The following is a 13,003-nucleotide window of genomic DNA, read 5'->3' on the forward strand; positions in this document are numbered from 1 at the left end:
ATTAGTGTCTTATCTATTGAGCTATGCTCGAATTGACGATTATCAATGAGTTTAGATTTGTGCAAGTTGTAACAGCTAGTAGATATTGTCTGCTTTGACTCGTTAGGTATTGTTGTTAGGCCCGTAGTTTTAAATGTATCTACTATGGTGAAAAAATGACTCTAATTTGAACTTCTCAAGAATCGTTCTCATCGATGTTCAACAAAAAAAACCAATAAATTTTTTTAGTTTAGTTATTGTGGATGTGAGGAACGAATACTCGACGTTTGAGATAGTAATTAGTGTCTTATCTATTGAGCTATGCTTGAATGGACGAATGTCAATAAGTTTAGATTTGTACAAGTTGTAGCAGCTAGTAGATATTGTTTGTTTTACTTATTAGGTGTCGTTGTTTGCCTTATGGTTTTAAACGTGTCTACTAGGGAGATAACTAATTTAAGGGGTGAAAAAACGACTCTGAATTGAACTTCTCAAGAGTTGTTCTCATTGATGTTCAACAAAAAACAAAAACCAATAAATTTTTTAGTTTAGTTATTGTGGAAGTGAGGCACGAATACTCGACGCTTGAGATAGTAATTAATGTCTTATCTATTGAGCTATGCTTGAATTGTCGAATGTCAATAAGTTTAGATTTGTACCAGTTGTAACAACTATTAGATATTGTTTGCTTTGACTCGTTAGGCATCGTTGTTAGCCTCATGATTTTAAATGTGTCTACTATGAAAAAACGACTCTGATTTGAACTTTTCAAGAATCGTTCTCATCCGATGTTCAACAAAAAAAAACCATAGTAATTGTGGAGACGAGGATCGATTACTCGACGTTTGAGATAGTAATTAGTGTCTTATCTATTGAACTATGCTCTGATTGACAAACGTCGATAAGTTAAAATTCTGCAACTTTATTTATCTGACGGAAAATCAGGGATGAACCCAATAATCAAACTTAAGATAGGTTAAAATCGAACCGAACGATTAGAACTGTGCTTTATACTTAAAACGACAAGACCAATGGAAGTAACCCAATTGGATCGAACTTTTCGGTTTCTACATAGTTCCCTTACTTGAACATTTATTGGCATTGATGTTTGGTTCTAAAATAGAATGGTAAAGAAAGGGTTACAAAAATATTCCCAGGAAAGTGGTTGGGAAAGAGATTGAAAAAAAGGGGTATTTGTTTGAATTATTTGAGTTCTACTATGCCTATGGCTGTTGGAATATTTTAATCATAACAATAATAATCCACCCACGTGCCTTTCAAATGACCTATTATGGGTCCGATATCATATTAATTAATTAATAATAATTCGAAGTTAGGTCTAACGGAACTAGGTTTACGAGACAACCATATAATTTTACGGTACTTGCTTGTCAAAATTTTATAGAACATCGTCACGAATGAAGCTATTCTCCTTATTTATTTATTTATTTATTTTTTTTTTACGTGTCTCGATATCAGTAGGTCATTGTATTGTGTTACTTTCCTCACCCGCTTAAGATTTTATTTGTTTTTATTCGTGGGTTGAGATGGGTCAACTTCTCCCTACCAAAAGTTATATACTGTGAGTCGTTGTTGTTACTCTCTTGCTTGCTTATATAACGTCTCTTTCAAAATCTCTCTCTGCCCTCGTTTTCTAAAACCGAGGCCAGAGACTCGAGCATATGTCGCTTGGCAGTAGGCAACGGAAGAACAAATTGGCTTAGCTCACTTGTCGTTGGATTGTGACAAGTGGTGACATTTTTTAAACCTAACCCAACCATACTTTTTCTAGGTTCGATTGGTCCACGTTGTTCAGATCATTTATTCAAAATATTGCTATTAATAAAAGTAAAATGTGAGTTCGTGAAAATATATTTATTTATTTTTAAATATTTAATTAAAATTTCGCGTAATAAAAGTGTTAATTTTTTAAATAAAAAAATTCAGAATAAAAAATTAATTTCAAGATTTTAGGAGATCGTATATTTAGTTACATTTAAAAAAATTTTAAGGTTTGTTGATAGGGGTAAAACGGGAAGGAATTAGGCTATTTTTCGATACAAATGGTATCTTTTTGGCGCCTAAGTCTAAATAGAACTTCAGAACATTAAAGAGCGCCAAAAGGATTTATAATTAGATTTGAATTGGGCTATTTTTCAAATAAAATAATGTGAAAACCCTAAAACGCCCCTGAGACGTTGTTCCCTTATTCCTATAAAAACCCAATTTGCGCCACAATCCTCCACCGAAATTAGGGTTTCTGTAATTCCAAAACCCTCCTTCTCCATCTTGACAATGGCGGCCATCTTCTCATTTCTGCAATAATTTTTCTAATCCCCGTCCTTTTCTCTAATGTCGCGAAACCACGGCGACGCGAGGAAGAACAAAGCGACCACTCAGTTCTCGTTCACTGTTCTGCTCTCTCGCTCTCTTAACTTTTATCAATCTTTATTCATAGATGAATTGTTGATTCTTAATTTATTGTTTTTGAGTTACCACGATGATTTTTAGAGTTTCTACAGAGTTTGGATATTATCGTGTGAACCAAATTAACTTAGTATAATGTTTGTGAAGACGAGAGCGTTGTTTCTTCCCCAACGTCCCAAGGCTATTTCGATTTCTTTGTTCTGTTTTAGAAGGATAAAGAACAGTCAGGATCGTATATTATAATGTTTAGGAATTGGATTACGAGGGAGAGGTTTAATGTCTCTTGCGTGATCTTTTTGCATACGTTCATGTTATTATCACTCTGAAGAGGTAGCTATTTTTTTACTATGCATTGAGATTTTATTTTACACAGTTTTCCACTCGAATTGCTGCTGCAAGTAATCATGAAGACTTCTTAATCTCATTGAAGTTGATTAGGTAAATCTACCAAATTAGCTAATATATGCTATGGTTGATCACTGCTTGCAATCGATTGCCTTGACGTCTTACATATATGTATCGTTTTCGTGCACTGAATGTTCTTGTAACTATTTTTCTTCAATGATTGTTCTGTTCTTGTAAACAAGATGCTTTGGTGTTAAAATGGAGCATGGCCGAAGGTTTGTTTGTTATTATTTTTGGTTCAATATTGTCATCTTTACAGCAGGTTGGTTATATTATATCAACTCTGTGTCTGAGGATGACGAAATGGAGTTCCTCCGTACTATTATCCTTTGTGAAACTATTTTGTTTTCACTGCGTAACACATGGGGGATACATGTCCACGGTTTGGAATCCCAAAATTTCTTGATCCTTTACAGACTATTTAATGTTCTATGTAATCAATCATGAGGCAATATACTTTTGTCATTTATAAAGCAAATAGGATACTTCTATGCCAAATTTGTGTCGGAAGATGACAACATGAATTGTGCATCCTCTATTCATTTTGAAAGACTGGAAATCCCTTCCATTTTTCAAGTAGAGGTTGCACGAACACATTTCTAATGTATCTGCCCTTGAACTGGAAATCCTTCTTAGAGTTTTTTTTTCTTTCAAACGAGCGATGTCATTATTGAGTAGGTAATATATTTCAGTCATCCATAAAGCAAATTGGTTATTTCTAAAACCAATTTTGTGTCGGAAGATGACAACATGAACTTTGCATCCTCTACAGTTTGGAAGGTTGGAAAATCACTTTCTTCTTTCTTGTAGAAGTTGTCACACACATTTCTTCAAATGCCTCTGTCTGCACTTTTGATGTTCTTACAATGTTGTAGAGATCAGTTTCTTCCAAGTTGATATCAAACTCAAAAACGTTTTGAATAGTTGGCCCTCTCTTGATGCAACTTAGTAAATCACTTCAATTTTCTTCTACTCTTGGATGTACTTTAATCTCGTTTCATTTATTCAAAGAAAATCGTTTTGCTTTTGTTTGAATATAATTTATGAAGTGGGTTGATTCTTCATCTCTCTACATACCAGAATTCAAATTTTTGATTGATGGTATTTGTTAATGTTTGTAGCCCTTTTCCTTCAAAACATCGCGTTCTTCCCTAGTAGCTTTCTGATTTAAATTTAATGTTATTTCAGTTGCTTGTCTTCTAATCTTGACTTCTTCTCATCTGAACTTTTATCCGAAGTTAAATTTCGTTGTCCCGTTGAATAATAGTATTAATTTCCTTCTCATTTTGAACATCAAACACTTATATTGTATCTATATATATATATCTATATATTATGAATGTATGTATGATGAAAGCGCCATGGATGAATGGAATATCAAACAGGTGAGAGAGAGGAGAGGTAGCGAAATGAAGAAAATTATAGGTGAAAGATGAGAATTACAACTCAACCACGCTTGACCGGATCGAAGTTGGAGACGCCTATCACAGCCCCCAATATGGCCACCACCACTGTTCCACCGGCAGCAATGCCGAGCAAGAAGTTCTTCAGCGACGGGGAGACTCCAGGTCCTGCAGCCTCTGCAACCTCCGGAATCACCATCGACGCCGTCAGAGCGGCAGCGGTAAGTCCAGTGATGGCCTTCTCCTTCAAGGACGACCGGACTTCGACGAGCCTCCCGTTAGATGTTGTCACGCCGGCGATGGCCTTGCGAGACCTTGAAGAAGAAGAAGCTGGCAATGAATTGAAGAAGGCGTGGTTGGAAAGTCTCTTGTGGGTGGCGGAAGTCAATGGCAGGGCCAGTGACACTGTAGAAGTGGAAGCCATTGATATGATTCGAAAGCTCTGCGAATTTCCAGAATTGGGGATTTTGGTTTGGTAAGTGGGCCAAGGAAGTGAAAAGCGGTGGAGAGGCGGAAATTGGGGAGATTTTGGGAGAGCTCGAAATCTTCATCTCTATCCGACGTGGCAACTTCTTTATGCCTTATTGGCGGATAGCCTTATCCTATTCGTCGTTTTTTTGTTTTATCTTTGTCTTTAAAGTGGAAGCCATTGATTAGATATTACTTTTTTCTCTCTTTTTTTTTTTTTTTTTAGTTTTATTTTAGATTAAATTACCAATTTAGTTTCTTAAATTTGAACTGTGTACCTACCAAATCTCTGAAATTCTAAAACTAGTATCCTAAAAATAGAAAAAATAAAAAATGTAAATAATAAACTGTAATTTAAACTATTATTTTTGTTGGATATGAAAGTTTCACATCGGCTAATTTAGGGAATGATCATGCATTCATAATCAAGAATACTCTTTCTGTTGGAATGAGCCATTTTGAGGTCAAGAATACTCTGAGTCATTTTGAGGAAGCTCAAAGCAAAGCCGTGAGAGCTTAGGGCCATTATTTTGAGGTCAAGAATACTCTGAGTCATTTTGAGGAAGCTCAAAGCAAAGCCGTGAGAGCTTAGGGCCATTTTGAGGTCAAGAATACTCCGAGTCATTTTGAGAAAGCTCAAAGCAAAGCCGTGAGAGCTTAGGTTCAAAGTGGACAATATCATACCATTGTAGAGAATTGTGTTATTCTAACAATTTTTAAGTTTTAGTTCATTTTTGGAGTAGGAAAAATGATATTTGTGTGTAATGTAAATCTAACATTCTGCAGCTTCAACCACAAAAGTCCCCAATGGGTTGAAGATGAAGAAAGAAAGTGCAATTCATTTAGTAATCCATCCTCTTGATGTCCATAAATAATATTCAAAATTTGTTTAGAACAACTAACTAACGTTTTACAATTCCTTTTCCTTACTGAGATGCAGCAGCTCAAATCAGAAACTACATCTTCTCTACCCCTCTTGTTCTCATGAAAGCCATTGAATCAACAGGACATGATATAGTCAGCCACTGTATTTGAGAGTTTTTCGTAAGAAAGTGAACAACTGAGCGGAAAGAACGAACCTTCATCTCCGCAAGGTTGTCGAAACCATGGGAGCTATTGAACTCACATAGTTGAGCTGGACTTCTTGAGGTAGCAGATGATACTTGATGCCCAGATCTTCGAAAATTTTCTTTAGCTCCAAAACTAGATCTGATCTGCGACTGCTCCGGTCACCATAGTTCTGAAAGTTTATGGTGTGATTGATGTATAGACTCAGTTTCATCTTGTTGACATTCTCGATCTCCTTCACGATCACGCTGTGGTTCGGCCGCCAGAACTGAGGTTTGCTTTCAAGATATCTGAGAAACAATTCTGTTATGTCAAGCAAATGGGTGCTTTGAAATGATAAGGAACTAAAAATGGCATTGAAAAAAGAATCAGCCATTTGAAATCTTGTTTCAATCACAAGGCTTGGTTCTTTCTTGCAGTTGACCAACTAGCATAGAGAAACTGAATGAAACTTACGATTTTATTCTTGCTTTTAGGGCTCCAATGCTTTCAATTGATGTGGAAAAGTCAACCGAAAAGTCGATCGAATCACTCATTTCAGGGCTCCTGTAGAAGTTACTGATGGGTTTGGTGGCCAGAACAGAATTTGGATAGAAGATCTTCTCATTGTCATATCTCAAGAAAATTGTGGTTAAAATGTTCATTTCTTCAACAATCATCTGCAAGTTAGTATTAAACCAGGTGAGGTTGCTTCAATGGAATCCAAGAAATTCTGAGTTGAGAAAGTTACCTGCACACCATCTACAACACACCGATCCCCCACGTCAAATGGATGCATCACGAATACGAATATGATTGCTTCGAATATAGTTTTGGCAGTGTTACCAAACATGAAAACCACCAGTAGAAGCTGTGATGAAATGAAGACGAGTACTTGTGTGGTCAAGAAACCCATCAGAAGTAGCCATACAATGACAATAACAATCAGTACAAATGCAGAAGCAAGCCTGTTTAGCTCCTCTATGGCAGTTTTGGTGTCGTTCAATGAGTGGGCTAGCGACTTCCGTTCGATATAAACGTTCACCTACAACATCAAAAATACATTTCTAAGGACCAGGTTTGTTAGTGGTTTGCTTAGAATTGTGCATTTGAATACAGGACCTCAGTTATTCTGAACAAAAAGATAAATGCTAAAGATTTACCAGCCAATTCTTAAGGGTTTTTCGCTTTATCTTCCCAGTCTCAACCCCTCCTTCAAACAATGGCAGCACATTATCAATTTCCTCCTTGTTCATAAAACGAAAGAGGTCCTCTTCATCAATATACCTAACCAGGCACGAATTAAAAGCATTAGTTAACAAAATTCTTTGAATACCACGGAGAGGGAAACTCGAGATCGTTCAGAAGATAAAATTCTCACTTGCTACCAGGTTTCGCAACGTTCCTGAAAATCTGGTAAGCTGCAGCACTTGCTTCCCATTCACTGTTAATCTCCTTGTCTTTTTGCTCACCCTCTTCCTCTTTAAAATTCTCTATTGTATTAGAGATGGTGGACAGCCCTGAACTCCTTATAACATTGATCAGCCCTCTCATGGTCCAAGCAGACACTTTTTCTTGCTTCATCTTTTTGAGTTTATCCACATCAATCACTTCTTCCTTCCCCTCATTCCCACCATCTCTTTCTTTCTTCAAATGCCTGAAGCTCAATTGCCCTGAGCTTGCCACTCTCCCAACCCTCTCGGCCATCTCCATCAGTGGAGGTCCTGATAGAGTGCGCAAGATATATTGATGGAAGATTGATTCTTGAATTCGATCGAAGAATCGAGTGCATTGAAAAGAAGCAGCTAGTATCTTCACCAACAAAGTTTTCACCAGCCATAACCCTGCTCCAATTAGCGAAGCAGCAAGAGCTCGTGTAACATAATTCAGAATCTCATTGACTTTCTTAGATCTTTTGATGCTTTGATCAAATAATAGACCCCACGCTAGAAGAACCAAAGCCAGCCAAATAAGAACTATAACACTCTTCCTCAGCCCATAGACAAAATAAAGAACCTTTCTCTTAAGTAGAAAGTTTCTTTCAATCAAGAAAACCAGACAATTGATAAACCATTGTGAAAATAAACGACCACAGAAAATAACTAATACCAAAACACACCATTTCCACAGTTCTAATCCCCAGATCTCTTTAGTCAGCAACTTGTCTATTGTTAAGCTGGAAATTAAACACGCTGTTATGCACAAAAATGCAATCCATTCAATTAAAACTGCTCTTTTCAATTTCTTCCTTGATTTTTCTTTCACTTTCAGTTCTGCAGTTTTGTAGACTTCTTCATCATCTTCCTCCTCACTTCCAGTAGATCCAACCAATGGTGTTCTAGGAGTTATCGGAGCAGACTTCAAAGATTCTTTAGGACTAGTCGCAGTGGCTATATTAGCTGGCGAGTCCCTCTTCGGAGAGCTAGAGAATGGTGAACCAGATGCTGATTTTGCTTGAGCATTTTCTTCCGCCAAACTTGCACCATCAGGACAAGGCGGCTCTATTAGCCTTGATTTCGGTTTCGAAAATGAAGATCGAGCAAATGATGGGCGCCGAACTGCCGATACAGGAATTTTTGGAGGTTTCAATGAACTCATTCTGGAAATCTCGTGTGAAGGAGAGCTCTCAACCACGGATTGCGGGATTGCGCACCTAACACTACGAGTTTCTTTTGGCTCAAAATCAGGAACAGAAGCAACAGAGCCATTAGTGAGATCATTCCTTGCATCGACTCCTTCTTCGCCATCCAAAATCCGTAAAACAACTTGTTCCGTTCCTTTCTTATCCGCCATTTTCTTCTTTCACACCTCTAAGTTAACCTCTTACTAAAATAACACTCTAGGTTCAACTTCAGGCCATAACAAAATTGCAGCAAAATCAAAACCTTAAATGCAACAGAAGCAGTACCAACGTTCAAATCAAACAGATAAACATGGCTAGACGCCACATAAAAAGCAAGAGGAATATTCAAAACCTGGCAACAAAAACCTCTAGGATTCTGACTTCACACCGCTTGTCGCGCCTCGAAAATACCTTCAGAAAACCCAAGGAAAGTCAATAAGAGTGGCCACTTTCCATTGCTTTCAGACACGAAACTTAAACGAAAGAGAAACAAGAACAAATACGACTCTAGGAAGAAGAAGAAGAAGAAGATGCAGTGGTTGGAAACCGGTGAGAAAAACGGGGAACAGAGGGCGCCGCAAGTTCTTGACAAAGACGAACATGGAAGATGCCAGGAGCTGAGCACTGGACTGTTCCATTCTTGTTTCGCGGGTTTAATTATTTTTTTAAATAAGCTAAAACTAAATTACGAATTTGCCCCTATAATTTTAAAAAAATTATAATTAAAAATCGCTCCACCTAACTAATTTATTTAATTATCAGTCCCTATACTTTTATATTTTATAATTTAGACCCCAAAATATTAATATTAAGTTAAAAGTTTCGAAATAAAATTAATAATTTTATTTACAAGTTTAATTTCTGAATTTTTATCTATTAAATTTGTCAATTTTTATTAAATAATTATAATAATTTTATGGGAAAAAAGCACACATATTTCCAAAATCAACCATAATTAAAATAACGGCAATAACTATTTTTAAAATTTTATTGAAAATAAAAAATAATTAATTCTAAATAACTATTTCACTTTATTTATTTATTTATTTATTATTATTTTTTATTATAGCTTTATGAAAAAGAAAAGGTCTGCCATTGGACCTATAGCCACGCCACCTGGCAAAACATCAATTTAAAAAAAACATTTATTTTATTTAAAAGAAAAAGAAAAAACACACGTGTGCCCTAATAATAATGTCGTGGATTAATTTATTCATATAATTTTATTTTTTCAAATAAAAAATTATTCTCCTCTTCGGAAATAAAATAAAATAAAATTTATAGGCCATAATTTAAAAAACGGTAATATTATTTTTTTTGTAGGTAAATATTATGATACATTTAAGAGGGCAAAAAGGTAACTGCGTCATGACTTTTTAGTAAATTTCAGGCCAATTTCGACATTTTTTAAATATGGACCTAATCTTCAGGATTTGGGCCCATCTGGCCCAAACCCGTTTATCACAGGCCCAACCATGAGAACCCAACATTGGATTAAAGGTATATACCAAAAATTAATCGAGCTATACTTTTGTTATTTCTCGTAACCCTCTATTGGACTTTTTGAACGAGGGTCCTCGGAGCGTTGTGTTATCTAGAGAGTCGGAGCTCCCACCTAAATAAGTCATGCTTACTGGTATCCGAGTAATTCTTCCGTTGCTTTTACTGCTCCCCTTCTTACTTAATGTGGGAGCCGGTCTGCCATCCACTAGAAAAGATATAATCAACCAAACCCCTGAAGTTTGGTTTGACAGTGCTTCTAAAAAGAAGCTGAGTTACATATGAGTTAAACTCGGAGATAGAAGTCTTATTTCGTTACTCGACAGTGAAGTAAACCTAAGTTAATGAGTTTATTATCTCACGTCTGATTTTTAGACTAATTGGTTATAACGACTGATTCTAGAAACGATGTATTCTCGAAACTCACAAAGAAAGAAGGTCGACAATTGGGATCATTGATATATTTACCAATATACCCTTTTAATTTATTTATTGGTAGAGACTCTAACTAACTAAGATTATGCTCCATACAAAAACGTGACTTAAAATATTATAGATAAACCGAGGATTGTCTTATAGGGGTGTACATGATCTGGGTTGGGTTGGGTTGACGGATTTTTTTTGACTTAACTCAAAACTTCGGGTTGTTGGATTGGTAACTCAACCCAACCCTTCTTTTTCGAGTTATGGTTAAAAGCAATGAAGATTTCATGCATATTTGTGTGTCATGTGCTTCTCTGTTATACATCAAATATTTTAAAAATTATTTGAATTTTTTAAACAAAATTTAAATTAAATAAAATAAAATAAAGTTTATTTCTGATTATTTTTGGAAGGTGGTAAGTAGATTAGGACAAATTTTGTCAACCTTTCGCAATTATAAATTAATAATACCACCAAATTAAACTAAAGCCGGTTGGTCCTGTCGTCTTCGACCAAACGACACCTCATTTTAGCGTGGGTTCAACGTCACGTTGACCTTTCTTCTTCCTACTAGAGTGGACACAAAATACGACATGTCGTAGTTCCATTAAATTAAATTGAACCAAATATCCACTTAATAAATGGAAATTTTCAGCCTAACGCCTCTGTTTTTCTTTTCCGCCATTAAAACGACAACCTTCCTCTGCTTCCCAAGCCTTCTCTAGCCCCTATTCCTTGTCGTTTTGAGACCAAAAAAGTTGGAATAAATCAATTCAATTATTAAAAAAAAAAAAGAAATAATTGGAGAAAAAAATATGGTGTTAACTCTCTCGACATTGTCCACTTTCAGCATAAACTCTATTAATTTTGCTTTGGGTTTCCCCAAAAAGTCTCGTACCAATGAAGAGAGTATTATTTAATTATAAACTCATGAAGATTCCATAAATTAGTCGATGTGGGACTTTCATCATCCATCAACTGGTTTCTTCCTTCCTTCTTATCAACAATTTTGTTTCTCTGTCCTCTGATTGTACTCTGTTTTGTCTTCATTCTTTGGAAGCTTACAGTTTATCTCATTCAATGAATTAAAAACCTTCTTAATATTAATTCAATCCGCCATGATTGTTGTTCTTCTTGTTCTTCCCAAAAAAACCCACAAAACAAATCTCTGTGATTTCTTCTTTTTCGGATCCAAAAATGAGTGATTCTGCTTCCAATTATTTTGCTCAACCAACGAATCATCCAGCAAAATCAAGCCTACCCATGTTGTATTACGGCCTTGTGGTCATCGGAACGGCGGCGATTGTGTTAGTTCTTTACAATTTCATCGTTATCATGTGGTGTTCCGACAACCGTCGTGGCCGAGCTTCGCCGGCGCTGGCTGGAAGTTATGCGGAGATGGTGAATTCAAGCCGTAGCTTGCAGAGGTCGAATAGGAATTTGTTGTGCAGCTTTAAGTTCAAGAAGGGGTCTGCAGCTGCGGCGGCGGCGGCGGCGGTGGTGGAAGAAGAAGGGAATGGGAATGAATGTGTGGTTTGTTTGTCGGCGTTTGAGGAGGGGGAAGAGGTTAAGAAACTGCCGAGATGTATGCATATGTTTCATGCTCGTTGTATAGATATGTGGCTTTTTTCTCACTGTGATTGTCCCCTCTGCCGTGCTCCGGTGGCGGTGCCGGGGTTGAGCAAACGCCAAACCGTGGCGGAGCAACAGGGGAATTCAGGGCATGGGTTGCCGGAATCCGGTGGCTTGGTTTGAAACTTTCTTTGGGAAAGAAAAGATGTTCATAATCTTGAAATGGGTGGTTGGATTTGGAAAATTCTGATTCTCATATGTGATGTTGTTTGTGTGTCCAATGGATGAGGATAAAGAAGAATTGGAGTTTTAGTTGGGGGTGTATTCATTAGGTAGGTCCTCTAATTAGTGAGCCATTTTTTTCAATACCGATTTCGACTTCTCGATAAAGAGTACACGACACGTGTATAATTATTGTTGTTGATAATTGTCACAATGATTTGGTTCATAAATATTTTTGATACATTTCCTACTTCGATTCATGAATCCATTAGATTCATCTCTCATATTTGATTAATGTACGAGAATTAGTATTGTTAAGCTTGTAAAGATTTGTCTAACGTTGTTCTGAGATGTGAAGTCATTGATCTAACATTGTTTTGAGACGTGAAGTCGTCCACATTTTGTGTTTCCTTTGTAAGAAAGATTTTATAGTGTGAAAGCATTTTGTGTTTCCTTTGTAAGAAAGATTTTATAGTGTGAAAGCATTTTGTGTTTCCTTTGTAAGAAAGATTTTATAGTGTGAAAGACTTTCTAGTGTGGGAGTGTATAAACATTTTTTTTTTCAGCGATTGTTTACCACCTGTGATGTACGAGAATTTCTTCTCTTCAAATCACGTAAATTTTTGTGTTGTGTTTAATTTAGATTGGTGGGTGTACGAAAACCATTGATCTTGCTCCCACTTTTACTACGACAATTGATATCAGTACTACAACAATTGATATCAGAGCAGTGTAATTGTGACATTCAACGACTGATATCAGAGCATTGTAATTACGACATTCAACGACTGATATCAGACCATTTTGGTTGCTCTTGGATGTGACATTTGGGTATAACCATTATTGAGCTATGTTGATGATATCTTCTCCAACTAAAGATAACCACCTACTTCCATTAATTATTTAAGTCTTGATAATTGTATTTAGGTTCAAA

At 36.3% G+C, this 13,003-nt stretch overlaps 3 protein-coding genes across 5 annotated transcripts; 1 reads left to right on the forward strand and 2 right to left on the reverse strand.

Annotated features, from left to right (window-relative positions):
- Positions 1-4,112: 4,112 nt before the first annotated feature.
- On the reverse strand, positions 4,113-4,821 carry LOC111780616 (uncharacterized). Its single transcript, XM_087119433.1, has one exon. It carries the CDS (start codon positions 4,636-4,638, stop codon positions 4,258-4,260), a length of 381 nt encoding a protein of 126 aa, XP_086975559.1. The 5' UTR covers positions 4,639-4,821; the 3' UTR covers positions 4,113-4,257.
- A 662-nt stretch (positions 4,822-5,483) lies between these two features.
- LOC111779746 (mechanosensitive ion channel protein 10) lies at positions 5,484-8,996 on the reverse strand. Of its 3 annotated transcripts, none has more exons than XM_087119445.1 (6): positions 7,111-8,996; positions 6,893-7,016; positions 6,698-6,796; positions 6,481-6,600; positions 6,207-6,409; positions 5,484-6,040 (listed from the first exon to the last, which is right to left on the reverse strand). In XM_087119445.1, the coding sequence occupies exons 1-6, from the start codon at positions 8,520-8,522 to the stop codon at positions 5,764-5,766; spliced, it is 2,235 nt and encodes a 744-aa protein (XP_086975571.1). In that variant the 5' UTR covers positions 8,523-8,996; the 3' UTR covers positions 5,484-5,763. The 3 variants fall into 3 exon arrangements, with proteins under 3 accessions (XP_086975571.1, XP_086975572.1, XP_086975570.1); XM_087119446.1 differs by having other exon boundaries at positions 5,485-6,040; positions 6,682-6,774; XM_087119444.1 differs by having other exon boundaries at positions 5,485-6,040; positions 6,481-6,774.
- Positions 8,997-11,233: 2,237 nt separating this feature from the next.
- On the forward strand, positions 11,234-12,283 carry LOC111780535 (RING-H2 finger protein ATL52). The gene has a single exon (XM_023660960.2). It carries the CDS (start codon positions 11,473-11,475, stop codon positions 12,028-12,030), a length of 558 nt encoding a protein of 185 aa, XP_023516728.2. The 5' UTR covers positions 11,234-11,472; the 3' UTR covers positions 12,031-12,283.
- Positions 12,284-13,003: the final 720 nt, after the last annotated feature.

Source organism: Cucurbita pepo, chromosome 18 (genome assembly GCF_057944985.1).
Source record: "Cucurbita pepo subsp. pepo isolate OVF chromosome 18, ASM5794498v1, whole genome shotgun sequence".
Taxonomy (NCBI): Eukaryota; Viridiplantae; Streptophyta; class Magnoliopsida; order Cucurbitales; family Cucurbitaceae; genus Cucurbita; species Cucurbita pepo.

Coding starts and splice junctions, on each gene's coding strand:
- LOC111780616 (XM_087119433.1), bottom strand. CDS start 4,638: ATGGCTTCCACTTCTACAGTGTCACTGGCCCTGCCATTGACTTCCGCC.
- LOC111780535 (XM_023660960.2), top strand. CDS start 11,473: ATGAGTGATTCTGCTTCCAATTATTTTGCTCAACCAACGAATCATCCA.
- LOC111779746 (XM_087119444.1), bottom strand. CDS start 8,522: ATGGCGGATAAGAAAGGAACGGAACAAGTTGTTTTACGGATTTTGGAT. Junction 6,775..6,892: donor AAACCCTTAAGAATTGGCTG/GTAAATCTTTAG, acceptor TTGATGTTGTAG/GTGAACGTTTATATCGAACG. Junction 6,410..6,480: donor GTGTTGTAGATGGTGTGCAG/GTAACTTTCTCA, acceptor ACTAACTTGCAG/ATGATTGTTGAAGAAATGAA.